Here is a 27023-nt window from a genome sequence, read left to right as displayed (position 1 = left end):
GCGAACAACAGCGGAAGCCTGACCTTTACAACTCCCAAACAAACCTTTTCTTCCAAATCTGGTTTGCGGAGTGTGAGAATGAAGCGTTTAACGTGTTCTGAGCGCAGGCGATCAATGCTCCTGGCGTCGATTGCTCGTTCTAAATACTCATTCACTTCATCTTCTGGGTCTTTGTTCTCTTGAGTACCATAGCCCAGTCTGAAATACACATCATGTCAATTATTATAAGAATACATAAACAAATGTCACAACAAGTAAAGCATATTGGATTTATTTCTATTATTTATTTGATTGGTGGTTTACACCGTACTCAAGAAAATTTCAATTATCTGATGGTGGCCAGCATTATGCTGGGAGGAAAGCGGGCAGAACCCCGGTGGAAACCCATGACCATCTGCAGGTTGCTGCCACGTACAAGAATACTGGAAAAATCAGACAATCATGATCCCATAAAAAAATCAAGGACAAGATGAAGTCAAGACCCAACTAAAAGATTGACCCTAATTCCTCAGCCTTTTAGCATTTCAAAGAGCAACTTTCAGTGCAATTTATCCACCTTTTTAGCTTGATTTTGGAGACAAATCTACATTGATTGGCTTGGCTAATTTCAGGGCAATTTGTACACAGAATGTTGCCCTAAGGATATGCTTGAATAAACACCTTTCATACAAACAAGCGAAAAGGTTTAAGAAATACAGTAGTAAATAAGTTTGAAATCCACAAATGTGACAAAGACAACAAGCACTTGTATTAAGTCAGCACAATATGATGTATATTCCATATGTATACTGTGCATGCATACTGTACATGTACACTGTACATGTATACTGTGCATGCATACTGTACATGTACACGTATACTGTATATGTATACTGTATATGTACACTGTATATCCATACTGTACATGTATACTGTGCATGCATACTGTACATGTACACGTATACTGTATATGTATACTGTATATGTACACTGTATATCCATACTGTACATGTACACTGTGCATGCATACTGTACATGTACACTGTACATGCATACTGTACATGTATACTGTGCATGCATACTGTACATGTATACTGTGCATGCATACTGTACATGTATACTGTGCATGCATACTGTGCATGTATACTGTACATGTATACTGTATATGTATACTGTATATGTACACTGTGCATGCATACTGTGCATGCATACTGTACATGTACACTGTACATGTACACTGTACATGTATACTGTGCATGCATACTGTACATGTACACTGTACATGTATACTGTGCATGCATACTGTACATGTATACTGTGCATGCATACTGTACATGTACACTGTACATGTATACTGTGCATGCATACTGTACATGTATACTGTACATGTATACTGTACATGCATACTGTACATGTATACTGTATATGTACACTGTGCATGCATACTGTACATGTACACTGTACATGTACACTGTACATGTATACTGTATATGTATACTGTATATGTACACTGTGCATGCATACTGTACATGTATACTGTGCATGCATACTGTACATGTACACGTATACTGTATATGTATACTGTATATGTACACTGTATATCCATACTGTACATGTACACTGTGCATGCATACTGTACATGTACACTGTACATGCATACTGTACATGTATACTGTGCATGCATACTGTACATGTATACTGTGCATGCATACTGTACATGTACACTGTGCATGCATACTGTACATGTATACTGTGCATGCATACTGTACATGTACACTGTGCATGCATACTGTACATGTATACTGTGCATGCATACTGTACATGTATACTGTGCATGCATACTGTACATGTACACTGTGCATGCATACTGTACATGTATACTGTGCATGCATACTGTACATGTGCACTGTATATGCATACTGTACATGTACACTGTATATGCATACTGTACATGTACAGTGTATATGCATACTGTACATGTACAGTGTATATGCATACTGTATTTGTATATTGTATTTCTTTATTTATTTGATTGGTGTTTTATGCCGTACTCAAGAATATTTCACTTATTATGGTGGGTAGTTGGAAATCCACAACCAGCCACAGGTTGTTGGCAGACCTTCCCATGTATGTCCGGAGAGGAAGCCAGCATGAGCTGGACTTGAACTCACAGCGGCCACATTGGTGAGAGGCTCCTGGGTCATTACGCTGCACTAGCGAGCCAAGGAGGGCCCACCTGTATATTGTATATGCATACTGTATATGTATACTGTATATTGTATATGTGTACTGTACATGTATATATGTACTGTACATGTATACTGCATATGTGTACTGTACATGTATATTGTATATGTAATAGCTACATGTATATTTTTGGAATTACCATGTTCTTTGCTCAATTCCAGTTAATATTCGATAGTATTTTTTTATTAATACCTTTTTTTAAATTTTAGCATGATATAATTTAATTACACCTGGGAATTATTTAAATCTTCGCACATGGACATTTAAAATTGCACCACCTAATTAACATGTATAATATTCCTTTCCTGTCTGCCATTCACATTTTATGCATTATTGCTGTCCTAAAACTGACAACAGATATTAATCATCACTTCTTCCAAGGACGTTATGTTTGGTCAGCTAAGGGTAAGGGAAAATAGATGGTCTGAAACTTTACTGTGTTAGCGTTATTTGTTAGGTCTGTGCTCTAAGAGTGGTTTCTAGAAAATAAAGACTTATAAATATGATACTTCATGTGGTATTTATTTATTTGATAGGGGTTTTAAGCTGCAATTCAAGAATATTTCACTTTTTAGATGGTGGCCAGCATTATGATGGGAGGAACCCAGGCAGAGAACAGAGGCAACACACGACCATCTGCAGGCTGCTGGAATACCATTATAGATACATGTACATACGATACTTGGTTTCACAAGCTCTTACTTATGGTGTATATTGGAGTGTGCGGACTCATCCCTGAATCCCATCCTCTTCATCTCTTTCCCCGTGCTGCCATTAGCGTAGGGGCTGGAGAGCACGGACATGCGTCCCATACCCGGGGATTTCTCTGGTGAGGTCACCAACTCCTGAAAATCAAAATACCAATGATTCATGGCAGAAAATTTCAATACTGAATGTTCCGTCTAGTTTTATATGCAACAACAAACCATATACACAACAAATGTGCTATGCAAGCTGCATAATGGTAAAATTCACATGCTGTGTCATCTGTCCATTTTCAACTTTAGTTTTTTTTTACTTTACTTGTTCAATTTTTTTTTCAATCCATTGCAAAAAAAATAGATCATGTCGAAAATAGCTCAAATAAAGGCATCATGATCAACAGGTATAACAAAACAATTTGCAATTATGACATGTACGAAGAGAGTTTCAGGGCTTAAAGAAACGCTCATCATTCCATGCTGAAATATCGACGAAGCCATCATGCTTTCAGGTGTTGATGATTAAAACTACATAGACATATTCCACATGTTCTTTTTAATAGTAAGTTAAAAAATTCTAAAGTATTGTAGAAAATAAAAACCAATATATTATGAACTGCATCAGAACAGAATTTTGAAGTGGTTTGACTTGTTTTCATTATTTTCGGCTCTGGTGGCAGCTCTCAATATGGGGCTGCGCTTTTGTTTATGCTGCACGGTGGTAATGCAAAACAGTTTATGGACGGACATCACACCATAAAATGGTTACAGCACGTAATGCGGGTTTGTACATACGTGAATGTTGTATTTCAAGTCTTTCTTTGTGACCAATTTTCAAAGAACTAAACACATTACACCTTACTTATTTATTTTATTTGATTGGTGTTTTACGCGAGAATATTTCACTTATACTACGACAACCAGCAATATGGTAGGAGGAAACCGAGCAGAGGGAGTGCGGGAATCAACGACTATCTCAAGCTGTTGGCAGACCCTTCTCACATATGGCCCAGAGAGGCAGCCAGCATTAGCAGGACTTGAACTCACAGTTAAAAGCATTTGGTAAGAATCTCCTTTGTCATTGCACCACAATGGCACTCTAACCACCTATCACACCTTCATAAACAACATACACATATTTACACTATACCACATGTATATTACTCTATTTCAGACAGAGGGTAAAAAAAATGAACAGTCACAAACTGTACAGGAGCTCTATAAATGACCTTTTTGAACGTCTTCGTACCTTAGGTTTGGGTTGGTCATTAACGATGAGGTAAGTCTGTATATTGTTGTCCTTCAGGTAGGTATGTCTGTCCCCACCGTATCCAGGCTCCACCTCATAATCTCCATTCAGACATTTCAGGGTCTCCTCTGTGATATGAACTCGCCTTGGTAAGGGAAAATAGATGTTCATCACAAACAGGTGGGTACCAGTCAGTAGATGACCTCAGAAAGTGATGGACAGTAGTGAGAATAGAAACTATGGTGGTATATTAGAAAGCACTGGGCAGTATTTAAACCAGAAAGAGGTGGGTAGTGACCTGAAAGAGGTGGGCAATGCTAAGTAAATGGTCGGCAGAAATCAGAAAGAGATGTGCAATGTTCAGAAAGAGATACTTTTTGCATGTGTTTATTCAAGCCTATCTTGAATACATTTTTCTGTGTTGACTGATAAATGATACTTTTTGTACTGCCCTGCACGAAATTGGCCTATTCAACCAATGTAGTTTTAGTCTCCAAAATCAAAATCAACTAGAATGGATCTGCGAATAGCAGATCCTAGGCCGGGATCCCGGATCTGATGGATGACGTTTTCCCCTTCATGTTCTGTGTTCGAAGGACACATGTTCCACATACACGGCTTTCAAAGTTTCCATGCGACCTTACACCGTTTGTCACTGAGGCAGTCGGCCACTCATTTGCATTCCCTCGAATAGATCGGCGACCTTGATGATGCTACGCTATGCCCAGTGAAAAACGGTCGTTCCTTGGCAGACTTAGCCCGCTATTTGTAAGAAATAACGCAAAAACACGACCAGTGTAACAGCAAGTTTGTACATTCACATCTCAATCCACGACCTGCCATGCACAGACTCACTGCTCCACTGATAGCTCGGCCACCGTTAGAAAGTCAGCACTTGGACCACGGCACATGTCCATATCTGTCAATCACCCTGGCCTGTTTAACGTATAGTAAAGAGCATGAGGTCTGCGCAAAACAAAGCTAACTTTTACAGGTCCATGTCGTTTGCTGTTGTAGTTAGATCTCTACGCCATCTAATAGATAACTGGTGTTAGATGGGAACTGGAATCAATGTCATCCTACAACCGTTTCGGGAGATCACGGACAGTGTAGTCGAAAGCATCAGGTCAAATACTACAAACCCAGACCAATCCCCATCTAACTCCATGTTAAAGCAATGGCATTCCCGTCTTTTTCTAAACAAAAAACGGTGTTGTCATTTAAACACTTCTAGCGAAAAAACTATTGATCGGAGCTCAAATCCGTTGACGAATGCTCAAAAGAGCATGTCTTGGGCTACAATTTCGTGCAGGTTGCACATTTCTAGCTTCCACAGATCTTGAGTTACAGGTCATTGAAATTAAGTAAACTTTTTTGAGTTTTTTGCTTATATCTCAAAAAGTTACACAAATATGCAAAAAATACAAGCAGATTCAGAATCAGCAGCTCAAGTTACATCAGAATACGTTGAGAACATTTGAACTTTGAGAACTTTTTGTGACGTCAGCAACTTCGACCAATGGCGAGCTTCCAGAGTTTTGACCGGAAGTGAACGATTTTCGCAACTTTAAAGAACTCGTGACCTACTAGCTGCATGTCAAATTTGGAAACGATCCATTCAGTGGTTCTGGAGAAGAAGATTTTTAAAAGTTTTTACACAAAATCCAATATGGCGGCCGAACCACGTGACATAGCAAAAAAATGGAGAATTTGTCCCGAGATATTCACCGCCAGAATATTTGAGGCAAAATCTGGGATCTCTATTTTGAACAGTGTAAAAGTTTCCTTGCTAACAAAGTCGGAGAAAAAAAAAAAATAATAATAATAATAATCATAATAATAAAGGAAAAAACAGAACGATTACAATAGGGATCCCGTTCGGGAAGAACGGGATCCCTAATAATGTGCCAAAAAAGCTTTGAATGTTAGGTGAACAGGTTATTAGGTTATTAGGTTGAACAAAAAGAAATTAATATGGAAAATGTGTCTATATAACTACCCTGGTAATCCAGCAGCTTCCATCATGTTGGCTAGGGTGACATCGTTGGACCACACATCAAACTGCCCACTTCCGCAGGCCGAGCACCCCACAATGTACCCTCCCACTATGGATACCCACCCTCATGTTCACATCGACTCCTGTCAAGTCCCGCACAAGTCTGAAAACAGATTACAGGGAAAATATGTGAAAAGCTGAAACTAATAATGCTAAACTCTTATTGTAAATTTGAAAATTGTCTGATCGTCAACAAATCAAATTATAAAAATATGATATGAAAGTTATACTATACTACATAAAAACTAGCAATGAATTGATGTGTATGAAATGAAACTATGATAAGTAGTATATTATATATTTATGTATTTATTCCTTTGATTTTTGTTTGTGTATGTACATTAATATGCTTGGGGTTTAATGTCATACTTTAAAGACTGAGCTTATGCCACGCCACTAAATTATCATGACAAAGACACCAGACATGACATCCCACCCAGTCGTATTATACTGACACCGAGCCAACCAGTCAGGTTTCCTTGCTCTAACCTCTCAGTGTTGAACTCTAAGCGAGTCAGTATCAATGGTTTGAATGCCCATATACAAAATAACGGTGACAATTTTGTCCCTACAATATTTATCATTTCTTGTGTATACATGAGCAAAGAGAAAAAAAAAACTGTCATCCAACTTGTTGTGCTCTGCTAGACATGCAGGGTATAAATTTTTTAAACCTGAATTGATTTATATAAACCCAGTGTAGGCCCATGATGTGGTTAGCACCTCTGGCAGGTGTACAGAGTCATTTTATACGCTGTCTGATCAGCCAATGGCAAACAAGAATGACAGATGACCTTGGGACATGTACAAAAAATTAAAAACTAACACTACAGATGCGGATGAGGTACATCCACATTCTGCCTGCAAAATTAATCAGTCAGTCTTTGTAGTGAATCTATTCCTATTTAAGGCTATTTTCTCCCTGCAAAGTGGGGGGGTGGTGGTGCTGCGTGGCTCAGTTGGGTAGCACGCTAGCGCAGCATAATGACCCAAGAGCCTCTCATCAATGCGATTGCTGTGAGTTCAAGTCCAGCTCACGCTGGATTCCTCTTCGGCCATACATGAGAAGGTCCTTCAGCAACCTACGGGTTCTGCCTGGTTTCCTCCCACCATAATGCTGGCCACTGTCGTACAAGTGAAATATTCTTGAGTACGGCGTAAAACACCAATCAAATAAATAAATAAATAAATCTCCCTGCAAGGCCACCTTGCAAAGCTTGTATCTATTATATCACCAGGTCGATCCTAACTGTAAACATGGAGGATGTGTATGTAAATGACGCGAGACATCTCCCCGAGAATCACAACTAAGGACTGAACGCTGCAGAACTCTTGCGATCATGCAGGCAGAAAGATTTTGATTATCCCAATTAATAATGGATCAAATTTTAACAACCTTGTTAATTACGATAAGTGGAAAATTCAGTTTTTTTTTTTTTTTTTACTAGCACACAAAATATGTGATAAAATCTGTCATTATCACGTGCTCATTATAATGTCATTTGATCACTATATTGATTTTTGTTATACAACCGACATTAAATCACCCACACATCATGGATCTACAGAGGATTTGTCCGTAACACAATGCCAACAGACCACCATTAAGTCTGACGTTGGCAGATGCTGATGATTGCTGACAATTATACACACCAGGCCGCTCAAATTAGTCGGAAGACAGAATACATGCACACCAGGAGAAATGAGGATGGAACTGGCTGTGCCAATTTGAGAGGGCTGAAAGGAAGTGTCAGCTCAAGGAGGTAATCTCAGTGGAGACACCTGTGACCCGGGCATCAAGGTGATCAATGTGGTCAGCCAATTGACAGCCCCTTAATTAGTGCCACCTGCAAAATGACACTAATCAAGGCAAACAACTTCAGATGTCACCGACGGTGGTGTGCTCAAAATTTAGCTCCTACGTAAACGCTATGATATATTTCACCATTGAGCATCTAAAGGAAATTCTTTCTTGAGAGATCGAACAAGAGATCGTGATATAATGTACAGTGCTGCGAATAGGATTCTTTAAATTTGCTGGTTTATTGTAAATATTGCCCAGCATATATAAGGTGAAGGTCAATTAAGACTTGCTTCTTATAAACAGGCATACCAGCGGATGTTATTAAGTGACATTTCCTTGTCCCATAAAATATTACTGTCATGCTGACATTTCCTTTTGGTAAACATTTTTCTACATTGAATGTCCATAGGTATACCTGTGGACTTCAGATGTCACCATAGGTATACCTGTGGACTTACATGTAATGCTGTTTAACATACAAAAAAGTCGTACAAATATGCTTGTACAACATGTAAGTGTTAATTTGAAAAACATCTCCAGACACTACATTTTACATACATGTATTTCCTGTTAACACTAAAATGCGTGAAATTTCCTTTTTCCTTGATTTATACTTTTACACATATATACATATCATTTTTTCCCCTAATGTTACAAACTCACACTGTGTGTTCACTATAAACAAATGTGTAGTGTCACAGAAAAGTTTGCATTTTGGCCAACGTTTCATACACCATTACCGCAAAGTAAATAAATGCAAATCTGGAAAAATTAAAGCATTTTTCTTGCACTTATGACATAAAATGACCTAAAATTTCATCTCAAAAGTGCATTTTTGCAGGCAAATGAAACGTCATAAAATATTACTTTGGGAGCTGAAAGTTGTATTTTCCCAGTAGGATAGCATCAAACCTTCCAAGTGAACTTAAAAGCACCTTCACATGATCAACCAAACCTCTCAGAATCAGGCAAATCTGTAACTTGGTCATGGGCCTAAAATTTAGGTCATTTACCTAAAATTTACCATATTTCAAGTCAGCACATTTAGCTTTATTTTGACAGATACATCCACCTTATAGTACTACTTTTTGGTGAAGTTTGGTCAACTTTGTCAACCAGTGCATTCATTCAGGTGAAATACCGTAATTAAAATAAAACTGCATGCTCTTTCCTCCCAAAAGTTGACCAACCAAACAAAACTGCAAAATAAGGTAACCACTTTAATCCTACAGTATGTTGAAACTAACTAAAAAGCTTCAACTGAAACCACGGATGATTTTTTATTCGATCCAGGGCCACTGAATCTTCATGTAAACAAAATTTCATCCAAATCTATATAAAGCGTATGATTTTCTGCGAGGCTGAAGATGGACAGATAATCAGTTAAACAGAAAAATAAATAAAACATTGCCAGAAGCATACCACTGGCAGAAGTCTTGTTAAGTACTTCACCTGATAATAGGAAGGTGCCAAATAAACGTGTAGGCGTTTACCTTGTTAGACTTAACAGGATTAAACAGGTAATGGCAGTAGATAAGACAAAACCTAGACCTCTTCATTAATATCTGGTCATTACCTGACTGTCATGTTCATAAGCACCGACATAGGAAACAACCCAGGGCCAATTGTGAAAGATGAGACAATGCAGTCTAAGGCATCAATGGTCAGTGTTATTAGATTTCAAAGAAAACTGTGGACGTTTATTAGGTTTCAAAGAGAACGAAAGCTTTGCATGAACGCATGAGATCATTTCCTTTTCATTTCTTGCTATCTGCAGGGGAAATACGTGCATTTACCATCATTAAAGAAAGGGTGTGGTAATTTCCAGAGCTCTCATATTTGATATCATCAACACGCATATCAACTGTAATCCATACCCTACAGTAAATAAAGTGTGAGGAGACATGTAGTCAATACAAAGTGGGACAGTGGTACTATTCATCAGGATCCAAACAGGATATTGTACATTGCAGCTAGCACTTCATAACACTTACATGCCATGGGTTCATGTTACAAAAATGCAGGATTTAGGCAGAAATGGTATTTCTTTTCAAACACCACGCCCACGTTTATGTACATGTAGACGTGCTATTTGTCCAGCATGTCCACAGCAAAAGAGCACTGTCATACTCAAAGGAAGCTCAATAACAACTTACGCTAATACAAACAGCTTTCTTAGAAATCTGAAAACTTTGATATACTATACCAACAGGGAAGGGATTTCCTGTATACACAAAACATACATATATTTATAGGCAGCCCAAAGAGGCCCTATTTATTTTCCACAAAAAAAACTGCAAACACACGACAAGCAAACTAGAAACAAACTTCTGTGTTGCACGACTAACTAGGTCCATAGCTTGCATTCCTCCAGTGCAACTGCTGCTAGATACATATACAAGCACACAATGAGCAAGTTATGGCTTGTACATGTACATTTACCTGAAAACCTAAACATGTACATGTAATGTGCCAACTTACTGACTTGTGCATAGTGTGTGGCAGAGGCAACGTGCCAACTTACTGACTTGTGCACAGTGTGTGGCAGAGGCAACGTGCCAACTTACTGACTTGTGCATAGTGTGTGGCAGAGGCAACGTGCCAACTTACTGACTTGTGTATAGTGTGTGGCAGAGGCAGCGTGCCAGCTGACTTGTGCATAGTGTGTGGTAGAGGCAATGTGCCAACTTACTGACTTGTGCATGGTGTGTGGCAGAGGCAACGTGCCAAACTTACTGACTTATGCATAGTGTGTGGCAGAGGCAACGTGCCAACTTACTGACTTGTGCATAGTGTGTGGCAGAGGCAACGTGCCAACTTACTGACTTGTGTATAGTGTGTGGCAGAGGCAGCGTGCCAGCTGACTTGTGCATAGTGTGTGGTAGAGGCAATGTGCCAACTTACTGACTTGTGCATGGTGTGTGGCAGAGGCTACGTGCCAACTTACTGACTTGTGCACAGTGTGTGGCAGAGGCAACGTGCCAACTTACTGACTTGTGTATAGTGTGTGGCAGAGGCAACGTGCCAACTTACTGACTTGTGCATAGTGTGTGGCAGAGGCAATGTGCCAACTTACTGACTTGTGCATAGTGTGTGGCAGAGGCAACGTGCCAACTTACTGACTTGTGCATAGTGTGTGGCAGAGGCAACGTGCCAACTTTCTGACTTGTGTATAGTGTGTGGCAGAGGCAACGTGCCAACTTACTGACTTGTGCACAGTGTGTGGCAGAGGCAACGTGCCAACTTACTGACTTGTGTATAGTATGGGGCAGAGGCAACGTGCCAACTTATTGACTTGTGTATAGTATGGGGCAGAGGCAACGTGCCAACTTACTGACTTGTGCATAGTGTGTGGCAGAGGCAATGTGCCAACTTACTGAGTGGTGCATAGTGTGTGGAAGAGGCAACATGCCAACTTACTGACTTGTGCATAGTGTGTGGCAGAGGATAGCAAGTATTCCATTAGCATGCAATTCTGTCAATTTTCCACAGCATGTATAAACTCTCTGGTCAGTACTTAATCAGTTTGTTCTTGTCGGCTATAAAAGCCCACTTACTTAATGGCTTCAATCATTTCCAGTCCCATTTCGACACAGCAGTGGGCATGGTCTGGCCTGGCCTCAGGCAGTCCGCTGACACAGTAATAACAGTCGCCAAGAATCTTGATTCGCAAGCAGTGGTTACGCTGGGCAAGCTGGTCAAACCGATCAAACAACTCGTTGAGCAACTGAACCAGCTCCTGGGCCGTGCATTGGGATGAAAGGGAGGTAAATCCACAAATGTCCGCAAAGAGAATGCTGGAAAAACGTAAAGCAGACACATGTTTGTAAAATTGGAATTTTCTACTAAATTATCTACAACATCTGTACAGCTATGTATCAAACAAAATATCAAATCATAGGGCCTGCTCCTGATCTCTCATTTCCATGAAATTGCTATAAAGCTTAAAAATAAAGGTAAAATATATTTAATGTTAATATTTTCGATTATTGTTTTATAGTCAAGAATATTTCAATTACTTCAATACAATGTTTGAGAGAGCTGTGAAAGGCTTAATAAAGGTGAAGTTGTAGCCTTGGTATAAAACAGCAAAATATCAAAGTTACTACTAAATTACTAAAAGTACAAGTAGACCAAATTAAGAGAAGACATCAAACAAGCAGCTGATCAGAATTTGAGCATGTGTATAGTGTGGATGCAGTTTACAATTCTGGTTTGATAAGCAATTTTGCATATACATGTACATATCATCATATTACTTATCTATTGATAAGTTTTATTCCATAAATGTATACAAAAGAATTATTCTCTTCTATGAACCTTTTTGGCAGCAATTTAACAGTTGGAGTAAACAAGAGTGCCCGGAGTAAACAAGAGTGCCCGGAGTAAACAAGAGTGCCCGGAGTAAACACATCTGCCTTTTAAAGTGAGTTCCTATGGTCGATTCCAGAAAGACATTTCTGACTCAAGTCCAAATTTGAAATATGATTTTAGGGCTCATTTTCGGTCCCTAGCTATAACTTTGTCTATCAACTCAATGTTGTCTTTAAGATAATAAGGCAAATGTGTCAAAAATTTCAGCTTCCAGTAGCATAAACTAAGCATTATGGGGAGGTTTTAAATTTTAACATTGTTCAGAAATGGCTTTGTGTAATCAGCCGGTGGTGTTAAACTTCATGCTAGACCACACAACAGAACACTGCTGACTGTGGCCAAGAATCAATGGTGCGAGTGTGATGCACCATTACACATCAATTACATTAATAAGAATGATCAGCTGTCAATCAAAGAACAGTTCAATATGACCATTCTGGGGCCTCCGTGGCTCGGTTAGCGTGCTAGCCCAGCGTAATGACCCAGGAGCCTCTCACCAATGTGGTCGCTGTGAGTTCAAGTCCAGCTCATGCTGCCTTCCTCTCCGGCCTTAAGTGGGAAGGTCTGCCAGCAACCTGCGGATGGTCGTGGGTTTCCCCCGGGCTCTGCCCGGTTTCCACCCACCATAATGCTGGCCGCCGTCGTATGAGTGAAATATTCTTGAGTACGGCGTAAAACACTAATCAAATAAATAAATAAATAAAATATGACCATTCTGAATTATTGGAGTAACATGTCTTTAAAAGATGCTAAATTGACTGAATTTCCCTGCCTATGAATGGTATATGTAAGACAGTTGATTGTGCCTTGTATTAGTGGGTCTTTTTGCACCCTCAGAATTCCCTTGGACAAACAAACACTATTCAGGTAAACTGGCTGTCTCCTATAGACATAGACAGAATTGTAGAGACTTTGGAATTCTGTCTTAAGCCACAGAGAACAGCTGGTCTTCACATCTATTAACAGCTTTAGGTTGGCAATGGAAATATAAAATTCCTCCTTAAATCACCTCTTCCTCTCAATTATGCAGCAACAAGATGATACTGGATAATACATGTCAGCTGGACCCACAAAACAAAGACAATGTTCAAACAACGAGAGACCAGTGCCGAGCTACAGCGGATCAGGCGACTCCACATAATGGGAATGTAACAAGCTATTGATCGCTAGGTGTCAAACGGTTAATTACCTCCCTTGGCGAGGCCTTGAGGATTGTGTTTGAAGTTTACACAGGTGCTAAACCATGCAACGTGACTAAAACCATTAGTACATGTAAATCCAAGAGCTTATAATCATAATAAATAATGCAGCTAGGCTACAGAAACTTGTTCACAGGCAGTAACTGTAACGAAGCTGTGGACAAGGACAACATAGAGCAGCCCCAGATTCATTAGCTTTTATACATAATTAATGTTGAGTTGGTACATGTATTGTTATGTCCACAGAGTATCGCCCAGTCCTAATGATATACTTTACGCGTATCATCCATCCATCCTACACGCATCCTGATCGCATCTTACGCGGATCTTAATTCGCCGGTACATGAAGTCTTGTTTATCCTGTTTTACACCACTTACCACCCCTTTTTCATAGCCTTACACTCACATTAGCTATTAACATGTCACGATGTCTCTTCAGTTTGCCTAACTGGTAAGGCATGCCTGGTGATGAGAAAAGTATCAGCAGATGGTCAATCATTCCCCTAACTCTCGCTCATTTAATCCAGTGAAAAGGTGGCCTAGCCCAATGCATGGCTTTCGAGCACAGTGCTTTTCCCATTTCTCGTCAAAGTTTATTAGTGTCCGTGGACAGGTAAACTAGGAACCGCATTCCCAGATGGCTGGAGATGATATAAGTTCTTAGCAAAAGCTGTACTAGTATTATAAATGGGCCATTCGTACTGCATAAAATTACCACATATAAGTTTTGGTTAGAACTAAACTATATTTAGAACTAAAACTATACTATAGCACTTAAATTCTGCAATGAACAAAACCATGTATTGTAATTCATGGTTTTATAACCGAATTATTGTGGAAACAGTCAAAACTGGATGTGCCTACTATCATGATTATGTGTGCATTAGTAACCATGCGGGGTGCCAGATTGCTTGTGAATATTTTTGTTTATTCTGACAAAGTAAAATAGAGTGCCCACAGTAAATTGCATGAACATAAATGATTTTTTTTTTTTTTTTTTTTTAATTGGTGTTTTACGCCGTACTCAAGAATATTTCACCTATACGACGGCGGCCAGCATTATGGTGGGTGGAAACCGGGTAGAGCCCGGGGAAACCCACGACCATCCGCAGGTTGCTGACAGACCTTCCCACTTACAGCCGGAGAGGAAGCCAGCATGAGCTGGACTTGAACTCACAGCAACCGCATTGGTGAGAGGCTTCTGGGTCATTACGCTGCGCTAGCGCGCTAACCGACTGAACATAAATGAGTGGAGTAAAATAGTGTGCCCAGAGTGAATTATATGTACATAAATGGGTGGAGTAAAATAGAGCACTCAGAGTAAATTATATGTACATAAATGGGCGGAGTAAAATAGAGCAATCAGAGTAAATTCTATGTACATAAATAGGTGGAGTAAAATAGAGCACGCAGAGTAAATTATAGGAACATAAACAGGTGGAGTAAAATAGATTGTTATTTATTTATTCGTTTGATTGGTGTTTTATGCCGTACTCAAGAATATTTCACTTATACGACGGCGGCCAGCATTATGGAGGGAGGAAACCAGGCAGGGCCCGGGGGAAACCCACGACCATCCGCAGGTTGCTGGAAGACCTTTCCACTTACGGCCGGAGAGGAAGCCAGCATGAGCTGGACTTGAACTCACAGCGATCGGAGTAAAATAGAGCGCTCAGAGTAAATTATATGTACATAAATGGTGGAGTAAAACAGAGCACTCAGAATAAATTATATGTACATAAATAGGTGGAGTAAAATAGAGCACTCAGAGTAAATTATATATACATAAATGGGCAGAGTAAAACAGAGCACTCAGAGTAAATTCTATGTACATAAATAGGTGGAGTAAAACAGAGTGCCCAAAGCAATTTACATGTACCAGTACCAGTCCACCGACCATTAACTGACAAGTTTATCCTGACGAACCTGGTTAAGTGGTCTCCACCAGACTATGTGTAAAACTACAAAGACTTGTACATCAGAACTCCTCATAATCAGTTAAGTTAAAAATAACTTAAGAAACTTTGAGTGAAGGCATTTGCTTGAATATTATATAACCCAGACACACCAGATTTTGCAATAACCATGGTGATAATATGGCGATGTTAGTTGAAATCATCATACAGCACTCAGGATCTATTCTAATTCCTCAGTCATTCCGCAAATGAAAGAGAAACTTTCAGTACAATTTATGAACCCTTTTATTTCGATGTTGAAGACAAAACTACATTGTTTAGCTTGGCCAATTTCGTTTTCAATCTACAATTTTATCACTCTACACAAAATAATGCCTTCAGAATATGCTTGAATAAACACCATGCATATGTGTGAAAAGGCTGGAGAACTACAGCAACAAAATGCTAAAAGGCAGAATGTGTACACATTCAAGGCACTTCAGTATATTAGTCTGGTATCCAAGTAAGGATAATATTCAATGAGCTTAAATATAGACAGCACTACGACTATAAAAAGGAACATCAACTACTTGTTGTTGTCAACGCCCCACGATCATTATTTTAGAGCGAGTGAGAGATGAGGAAAAATAATTCCTGTCCCACGTCAGGTTTGATTTTTACAGTTTCTAACAATTTTCAGAATACATGCACAACTGCTTTAACAACAGTCATGTTAGTACAGCGAGAGATAAAACATTCTATCATAATGGTATGTATACCATATGGTACTTTACACAAGGGAGAGACAACAGTATATGGAACAGCCCATTTAAAAAAATAGTCATGCGCTTCAATCAGCATAAAGATTTGTTCTACCTCTATTTTGCCGGGTTGAATACCTATATAAATTAAGCATATAAATTTCACATAATTGAAAGCCACAAGGGTTGGTTATCAGGTGTGTTTTTCTATAATTCAATATCTGGCTCATACTATTGGTCAATAATGAGAGGAGCACTCACAGGTATAAAATAGCTCAGGTAGCATGAAAAGACAACACTGTTGCCATAGTTACTAAACAGAAACCGTTCGATCTGTTGGCAATTGCACTAGACATTTTCTGCCCCGGCAGCCTTCCTTGGTCAAGTGGAACATTTATAGGGTACAGTTTGTAGTGTGTAGGCTGCAGGCCAAACAGATGGATTGGTATAGACGCAGAACATTTTGCCCCATTAAAACCAAAGGTGATCAAATCACGGAGATATCCCCTGTGACATACACATAGACTAAAGTCGGCAGGCACACTACAAGCATTATACAGTCTACTTAACTGCCATCTTTAGTGCGGTACAGGGAAGTACGTCTAAAAGGTGCAAAACACATATACCTTAAATGGGGTCACATCAATGCAATCCACAGGTAGAATATAGCCTGTAGCCCTCGATAATTCTGCGTGTTAATATTATAGCTAATTAAGATTTTAACTTCCACATATACAGTAAAACATCAGGCAGCCTAAATGTTGGGAAATTTTATGCTAACAACACCTCAAACGAGAGAACCGTGCAGACATCTTTAGATGCGCACCACCATGCTGTTGATTTTGTCGATACGAATCAAATACATGCAACACACCATGTCTGATGAAGTCTGAATACTGATTACACTAATCTGTACAATCTGCCGGTTAGACTCACAACACCTGGTATTTACTGAAACGCATAAATACTGTATTTATGCTATGTTTACACCTGGAACCACTGGTATCGCTAATTACCAACAAAAAAAAAACAGTACAAAAAGATAATAACACTAATGCTGAAATCCTATAACCACAGCGTTTGTGCCTTCAACTCCATACCAGAAACGCCTGGAACTGACATACGGTAGTGCCATATTAACCATCTGCCGTTACACACAAGGAATATCTGACCTGTCAATTGAACAGGGGAGTTTCGAATTTGAACTCTTTCATCCAACTGTATCATGTGACCTATCACAAATGTTAGTTATCTATTTTGACCACATGTACTATAGCAAGGCAGGGTGTCAAAACAAAGTTTCAGAAAAGGTAATTTAGACTAATCGAATGGTCGGAGAAAATTGAGGTGCGGAATGAGGTGTGAACTTGAGAAGTTCCTAATGGAAAGAGGTGTCATTTGTGCCTCTGAAACAGAGTCAGACAGGTGATCAGTAAATTAACGTCAACAAAGGTTGCCCAACTGATTTCAAAAGTCACATAACATGGCAGGGCTGTGTTTTACCTTTGACGGGACAAAAGAGTTCCAACTCGAAACTCCCCTATTGCTTTTGCAGATGGTGAAACTTAGGCCCCATTAAGAAACACAAGCACCACAGACAGGTTGGCTATTACCGATCTACTCAAACACAAATAGTGACAGATTTGCCAGAATGAGGCAGTATCAGTCAATGCAAATTTGGAATTAACACTGGCTGTAAGCAGGCAGAAGTCTATTTGCATTACACTAACCTCTTCAACAGACATTTTGGGGAACTAGTTATTTCCTCGTGTTTGTCATCCTCGTGGACTGGCATACAGTTATGGGAATCACAATGGTTAATTGGGTTGGCAGAAAAGAATTCCGTTCGCACAAATTTGGAATTCCAGCACTTGCAATATCCAGTCAGAAATCTAGTTACATAATTAAGTATTCTGTCAGGTGTTAAATATGGTAGTGATTATTTAATTTTACCACTCTGTGATGGGCTAATTAAACCTAAAAGGTGGTGTACATACGGGTAAATGTGTATACTAAAGCTATTATTTGGATGGAAGAATAGAATTTAATTGACATGTGCAAGAAAGTAAAGATTTTGGAAGATGAAAGTCCGTTGGTTTGCTGATGATTGAGATTTCTACTTATATTTATATATTTGTAACCAAAATATGTATCTTGTATCCCAGTTAAAACCAATTAAGGTTCTACTGAAAAACTCTTAAAAAAAGAAATGTATAATATCTAACCTATACCTATAATATGTACATGTATAACAAACAAATTAAGTTTGCCTGTCCCTATTCAGATGCTAAAAGAAGATAACCTATCCATAAAGTCCATAAACTCAAACTCACCAAACTGCAATCATCCTCTCTCATTCTTTTATATATATATTCTAAGCCTAATTTACGTTCTGATTGATTCACTCATTCAATCAACATGATTCTGCTATTAAACAAACAAAAAAAACAATATGACTCAACAGTTTTAATTGATGTCAGAATGAACAAAAAAAACAAGTATGACTCGACAGTTTTAATTGATGTCAGAATGAACAAAAAACCAAGTACGACTCAACAGTTTTAACTGATGTCAGAATGAACAAAAAACAGTATGACTCAACAGTTTTAATTGATGTTAGAATGAACAAAAAAACAGTATGACTCAACAGTTTTAATTGATGTCAGAATGAACAAAAAAAGAGTATGACTCAACAGTTTTAATTGATGTTAGAATGAACAAAAAAACAAGTATGACTGAACAGTTTTAATTGATGTCAGAATGAACAAAAAACAAGTATGACTCAACAGTTTTAACTGATGTCAGAATGAACAAAAAACAGTATGACTCAACAGTTTTAATTGATGTCAGAATGAACAAAAAAACAAGTATGACTCAACAGTTTTAATTGATGTCAGACTGAACAAAAAAAAGCAAGTATGACTCAACAGTTTTAATTGATGTCAGAATGAACAAAAAACAAGTATGACTGAACAGTTTTAATTGATGCCAGAATGAACAAAGAAACAAGTATGACTTAATGACACATGGGCAATATTTCAGCCATATCATGGCGAGAACATGTTCAAAACAGGAGACAGTAAACGGCGACTGATGCCAGAAGGACACGAATGTAATCAAAGTACAGGTAGAGTCAAACATATCAACTACATGTATCACTGAGTGTTATATGTACAGTCTATATACTACTACATACACTTTGTATTATGTTCAAAATCATGCATTGATTCACTGAAGAAGCTAAAAGCTTCTGAGTGCAGCTTAAAGGTCGTGGTACTTAATTATACTAGTAAATGCTTCAAGCTGTATAAAGCTAAGAGATCGACTGTTTTCTCACACAGGGATCACATGTCAGAATGTATCAAGTTCAATAGTGCATAGAACAAATGTGTCTCATCATGAAACGACAACACCAGAGACAATGGACTGCTAACTAGCCTTGGCAAGATGCTGTGTTCAAGAAGAATGGTTCGACCCTCAAGCTACATGAAGAGTAATTTGTTCGCACCGACCCTGGGTAAATATATCAGCTGGTTCTTAGGCGCAGCAGGGAATCGATATCATTCTTAATATAATGGTGGAGTTATTAAAAGCTGAGGAGTCTAGTAGAGAACATGACACCTGGTACACGATATGTGCACCGGCTAAATTACGTTCTACACGACAAAGGAGAACTTACATGAAGCTACTGTAATTACTATCTTACTATCCTCATAAGACTGAAATTAAAGTTCACATATATATTAAACCTAAATAAAAATCTAAAAATAAAAACAATTTTTTTTTAGAAATTTTATCAATGGCTGATTCAAAGTCAGGCAAATACATGTATTTACACCATTAGTCCATTTGTTAATTTTTTGTAAATAAAGTAAATTTGCATTGTTGTCATATTTAATAAACCAATAGAGAACGTCTGAAAAACATAGAGACAAAAATGCATCATATCATTTCAGAATGGCAAAGGAAACATGTGTGCAACTTTTTAAGCTACACGTAGATACAGGTATGTATGTGTAGACTTTTACTGAGATTTAAAATTTAAAGTCTGTATATTTGAAAATGTAAATGTGTTGCCAAAAAGACAATTTTTCCACATTTCATGGTGCATAATCAAAATTTTTAGTAAGAAGTGTTGACAGACAGATCTTCAGGTGGGCACAGGTTCAGAAATTACCTTTAATGAATCTCACCCCCACCCACCCCCACCCTCCACCCCACTCTTCAGCGAACTTCAAAACAGTTATTACATGCGAATCATGTACATATGACAATTATAATGCCCACTAAACTACACTGTACTAATTAACAATAGCCTCAGCTGCTGTCAATCATGTCAGCCTGGCATATAACCTCCTACAAGCCTCCTAGCTATGTATATATTTACATCATTCTACCTATAAATACCTTCTATTATGCTAAAGATAGAGGTTCCTCATCTATAAATAACTATACACTGACCCCAGGCTGCCATATGATGCAAACGGATGTAATAATTTAACACAAAATGTTCCCATCATTAAGAATTTAATCAGATGAGTGATATTTTGAATAGCTGACACTCCGGGCTGGTGCATAAGTATATATAGACACAGTTATATTGGTTCTGCTATAATCCGACGACGCATCATCAACAAAAAATATTTACCCTTATGGCTCTACTGGTATCAAAACATACAGGGAATGATTCAGCCTGGTAACAATGGCTATTGCTAAATATTTTCACCAGGGTATAATTATTTAAATCACAAGCCATCACAAGTCCATGTGTTTAGGTGTACTTCATGATCATAATGTACCATATGCCACCAATACCAGTCCCATAGACTGAATTAAGAAATACATCTATACAGATAGATATATATATATATATATATATATATATATGATGGCTGTTTTATATACATGTACTTTGTTTTATTAAATTTGTGCGCAGCCATAACAATGACATTTTATAATAGAAAAAATCATGGCAAAGTAATACCTTATTACAAGCAAAGTCATGATGATGCACCTGGCAATCTCGCTGACAATCAATATTATGCTCGAGAAAGATAAAATGATATATTGGACAATATTTATGACGAAACACTTTGCACCATTCTGAATGCATGAAGGGGATAGTGCAACGACTGGTTGACCCGTATCAGTATAATGGCTCGGGCGGGGCGGCTTACTTGCCTTCGGTAAGTCGTCTCAGTGAAGCAGCACTAAATAAAAGAGCGGTGGAAATTCGTCCTGCTACAAGGAGGCACATTACACGTACATGCACCCTAATGATTCCTTCGTCGTCATATGACTGAAAAATTGTTGAGTACGACGTTAAACCCCAATCACTCACTCACTCACTCACCATTCTGAATGCTACAGTTGGTAAATGCATAACAGTACACATGGGAAAAGCTATGACAGTAAACTTAGGAAAAGCCATGACAGTACACTTGTGAAAAGCCATGACAGTACACTTGTGAAAAGCCATGACAGTACACTTGTGAAAAGCCATGATACTACACTTGGGAAAAGACATGACAGTACACTTGGGAAAAGCCATGACAGTACACTTGGGAAAAGCCATGACAGTAAACTTAGGAAAAGCCATGACAGTAAACTTAGGAAAAGCCATTACAGTACACTTAGAAAAAGCCATGACAGTACACTTGGGAAAACCATGAGAGTAAACTTAGGAAAAGCCATGACAGTACACTTGGGAAAAGCCATGACAGTACACTTGGGAAAAGCCATGACAGTACACTTGTGAAAAGCCATGACAGTACACTTGGGAAAAGCTATGACAGTATACTTGGGAAAAGCCACGATACTACACTTGGGAAAAGCCATGACACTACACCTGGGAAAAGCCATGACACTACACTTGGGAAAAGCCATGACACTACACTTGGGAAAAACCATGACACTGCATACTGTAACATGTATGCTTTTCATCATATACATGTACATCTGCTCAACAACCTTGACCTCTTGACCGCTGTCATGTCAGTCAAACAGTGCCACAGACAGCCCCCATGCTTATAATCAAAAGTTAGGTAACACATCTGACACTGTCAGCTACATGTATATATGCACAGCTGATTCTGACAACTGTTTACAATAACAGCTAGATACATGCAAAAATCAATTATGGTATTAAATATTAAATAATTATGTCCACTTCTGAGCTGCTGGATTCTCCTGATTAGGACAACCCTTAATTGGCTGTTTAATACAATGATGTTGCGAGGAATTATAAAATGCCAAAATAAAATGTAAATTAATTCACACTGGACAAGTGACAAGATTCAGTGCCAAATCTAACATTTTGTGCCATTTATTTGCCTCTATTAAACTATCCACTTTTTCGGCTGAATTTTAGTGCTTGATCTGTAGTCATGACAATATTTGCACTGTGTGAATTACTACAGGTAAATGATTGACATATCTTACTGAGAAATGGATTTCTGACACGGTACAATTAGGATGCCGATTCAAGTAGCAAGAAAGCTTTCTGACCTCAATAGTGACCTCTGTAGCTCCCTGCATTATAGAGATAACAAGGAATTATGATGGTTCCTGATCGATTTACACGCATGACAGGAAGTGTAACTTATTTAACTACATGTACAAAGGTGCTGGCCAATCTATAACTCAAGCCAGGCAATTTATGCCTTATCAGATTGTCGGCAGACGAAATTGTGGTAAATAAGATTAGCATGCATGATGAATTCCTCTCATGAAGTTAATTGAAGGGCCATGCCATCCATGCTGATTTTCTCCGATTTCAAAGACTTCTGACTGTTCAAAGACTACGTGTATTAAGTTCTACCTGTCTGTTCATGTACGTGTACATATATGTTAATATGGTAACCAATTATCATGAGACTAAATTTGTACATGCAGAAATTTTTCCTGGTACACACATGTACCTGTTCTAATTAGTTCCTTCAAAAAATTATTATGACTTTGGAGGTCCTCCGTGGCTCAGTTGGTTAGCGCGCTAGCGCAGAGTCATGGCCCAGGAGCCTCTCACCAATGCGGACGCTGTGAGTTCAAGTCCAGCTCATGCTGGCTTCCTCTACCACCTTAAGTGGGAAGGTCTTCCAGCAACCTGCGGATGGTTGTGGGTTTCCCCCAGGCTCTGCCAAGTTTCCTCCCAACATAACGCTGGCTGCCGTTGTATAAATGAAATATTCCGGAGTACAGCGTAAAACACCATTCATTATTAAATACATAAGTAGATTAAATAATTTTGTGTAGGATCTGAAGACCCCATTGTTAGCAACAACGAAAATATGATTTTTGAGTAGTGCACAGTATTGAAAACACTTAATTCTAATAAAGCAAATACAAGAACATGTAGAAACTGTTATGTACTTGTATATGAAGAAGCAATTGCCTGTGTCTAATCATTAAAGAAAAGACTCATGGGTAAACCAGACATACATGTGCAGATACTTGTTTGCTAATAGAATTTAATCTGCCATTTGACCGTTTCCTTGTGGCCAATTTGCCAGGAAAAGATGGTGGTGATTAGCGGCCAGATTAGAAAAGAATCGAGACTGGATGTTATTTTCTGCATCTAGCCATCTCAATTGGGCAGAAAAATCAAATCTCGGCACAAGAGGTCAGCTAAAAGGCACATGGATCCAGGCTACAATAAGGAAAGCGCCTGCTGAAGTCATCATGGTTGTTGGAGAGTTTGTACTGAGGGTTAATAGTCCCGCGCTCACGGAGCAGGCAAGGGTCTTGGCCCACAATACAGTTAATGGCACTGCCAGAAGGACATGTCCAGCAAAGGTCTTGCAAATTAAATCCTGACCGCATTTCTGCTGTCGAGTGTCATTGTGAAAACAGTGGGTGCTAAAGAGGGAGAAAGGCAGCAGAGGGCCTGCGATACAAGTAGCTTTTGAGACGTGGCTAATGGCACACCGCGGTTGCCTGATTGGATTCCGCAGCGTTGTTGAGTACAGGAAGTAGCCAGTGTTTAGGCGACCGGGTCCTTTTAGTCAAAAATTGCTGTCCAGGAAACTGGCAAATTGCCCACAATGCACCCCATGCATGCGGTGTATATTTACATTATCATTTTTTTTAATGTCTCGGTTCAGTAGAGACAAAACATCAAAAAAAATAACAAAAAAACGATTTGACCCCCTTCTAGGGATAATAAAACCCTTAGATGATGGAATACCAATTACCAGGCTAACTGACTTACAGTACAAACAGAATCTTTCAGATGGTACACGTATACAGCACCTCACCATGATGAATGACTTTCCTGTTTAAAACCCAGACTAGACATTTTCTGTTCCATATTATATGTGACTTGCCCACCATACTGATGGGAGATGTGCGAATGCTCTTCTTCAAAGGAATACACTAGAATACTTCTATTCCCCATATTTCTTTGTGATGAAATCAGTTTCTCTCCACTATAACTCTGTCAGAAAAACTTCTGCATATGAGGTAACTCTATATCACTTATAAACTAAAGAATTCAGAACCACTATACATATATGTGCACTTCTGCTTTCTTTCATTCTTTTATAATCGTGTTACAGTCACGGGTCAATTTTACACAAAACAATCCATATATTTTCTTCTCACGATTCTTTATTCTATTTCCTAGTTTCAACATCCAAACCATGTATCTGGGGTTCAAATTTAGGCTAGATCAGGCCCTCAATGTCCGCACATCCAATCAACTTTTGCAGCTATCACTTTCCTAAATCATCACAATATCACTTCATTATTTCATGACTCTCTGCCATTAAAACAGGTGTTTTAAAAATTGATATTGTTGGCAGGTTTACGCAAAACTTTGTTGACAAACTTTGGATTTAAGGAACCATCATTGTGTTTTAGAGACATACAGAGAGGACCCTTTTTCATAATAAACAATTCCATGTTTGTGGGCTTTATGGTTGATATTAAATCATTCACAAATATGAACACATGGCCTGTAATTTCGGGACTTATAACCTGAGCATACCTTGACAGCTTGCTCGTTATCCAGCTAATCTGTAATCAAACACCACTTACCTGACGTTCTCATGCCGCTGGATGTAAATCTTGTGAAACATTGTGTCCTTGGGTTTGCCAGCGATGTCTGCCTTCATCTCCATGGCAACGTGCCGCGGCAGGACCGAGAGTAAAAGGCGCTCCTGTGATGACCATCAGAATAACATTTATAAGCAATGTTCAAGAAACAAAGTTTAAATTAAATAGGCTTTTAACAGGAAGCAAATTACATGCACATTTCATTTAACATTATCATTCGTGTACGACTACATGTAATTGGCAATGTCCATTAGCCATATGGACAAACATCTTATAAATAATGACAAAAAACAAAGCATGCATTAAGTGTACTGAAGCATTTAGTTGCCACATGGTTACCTATATTTTATTTACCCTACACGTATAAAACCCTCTGCAAATTCAACCAATAAAGTATATCAGTAACTTTTATTTAAAAATTAGCAACTTGAAATTATAACTGATGAAGACTCCGATTCTGAATATAAGCGTCAAGTTCGACATTCCTATACCATTCGTAGTCCGTAAAGGGCGTTCCAAGTCGATAATCACAAGATCCATTTCCACAACAATGTTTAACACTAGCTCCCAAAGATAAAGGTATGTAAGAAATTATACAAATAATAAATAAAGCCGGTAACACACAAGAGAGAAGCGGTCATCAGTTTTCAATGATGCCGGGCAGACAATGAATATTCCAGGCATGAATTCCATATCAAAGTTCAAATTCGTAGTCCGTGAATGAGTTCCATGTCAAATAACAGCTAAACAAGTATCTCAGTCGTGCTTTCATTGCAACTGTTCATAAAGGCATGAAGACTAACATGTATAGTTAAGGTAGAGGGATCATATGAACTTCGTAGAAATTAATTAGCCCATCCTGATCAGATGATTTTCTCTAAAATATTACCACAATATTGACTGCATGTGTTTGTACGTGTACATAAGGCTGCACCACATGGATTTCCAACATGGCGCCATATTCATGGATTACTGGCCATTATTTCAAAGCGGTGAGGAAAGGGAATGCTCAGATGTTTAAACCTTTTTTGTGCTCTGTCATTAAGCTGGCTATGTCGTTATGGATTAATACTCAAAGACACCCATGGTTTCACACTGATTTTTAAAGCACCAAAGGTTGCGGTGTGTCTCTCACAAGGTACAGCCAGAGTGCTCACTTTGTGCAGAAAAAAAAAATACAAGGCAATCTTTGAAAAAAAGGAAAATGTATTCCGATTGATCTATGTTGCCTTTTATAAGGCCATCTATATACAGCTACGTCAGACCATCTAAACAGCTAGGTGAAAGCATCTAAACAGCTAGGTGAGACCATCAGGAAAGGGGGAAATTCTAGAAATTCAGTTTGGAAGGGTGTGTAATTTAACTGTCTCAAAACAATATCACCACAAGTTTTTTTCACGTATTGTTGTCTTTAGCTGCTGTTGAATCATTAAAACTCCTTTCAAAATGAAGACAAGGAAAGTTATTAGCCTGTACACTCTCTAGGTAAGCAGAAAAAATGTCCAACGCTTGAGTCTGCATTCCTCGACTGTTAGGTGGATGGGGTAACCTATCCGAGTGGACTGACGAATCAGAAGCCTAAAACTCTGAATTGTGACAATGCTAACATAAACGAATCTCAGCCATGTATCGCTACTTCACAGTGCTTTATTCTGCAACAGCGGTCATAAACAATAGGTGATGTGTATGTGTGCCTATGCTAATCAG

The 27023-nt window shown here is 38.6% G+C and overlaps 1 protein-coding gene across 1 annotated transcript in view; it reads right to left on the bottom strand.

Moving 5' to 3' along the window:
* LOC135477448 (adenylate cyclase type 6-like) overlaps window positions 1-27023 on the bottom strand; it is an 87161-nt gene that overhangs the window by 20074 nt on the left and 40064 nt on the right. Inside the window, 7 exon segments of the mRNA XM_064757554.1 lie at window positions 45-198; window positions 2929-3071; window positions 4177-4321; window positions 6176-6240; window positions 6242-6335; window positions 11594-11833; window positions 25299-25420. Coding sequence (XP_064613624.1) covers window positions 45-198; window positions 2929-3071; window positions 4177-4321; window positions 6176-6240; window positions 6242-6335; window positions 11594-11833; window positions 25299-25420 — 963 coding nt within the window.

This window comes from Liolophura sinensis, chromosome 11 (assembly GCF_032854445.1).
Source record: "Liolophura sinensis isolate JHLJ2023 chromosome 11, CUHK_Ljap_v2, whole genome shotgun sequence".
Taxonomy (NCBI): Eukaryota; Metazoa; Mollusca; class Polyplacophora; order Chitonida; family Chitonidae; genus Liolophura; species Liolophura sinensis.
The sequence above is the reverse complement of the archived record's forward strand: the minus strand, read 5'-3'. Positions and strand labels throughout refer to the sequence as shown.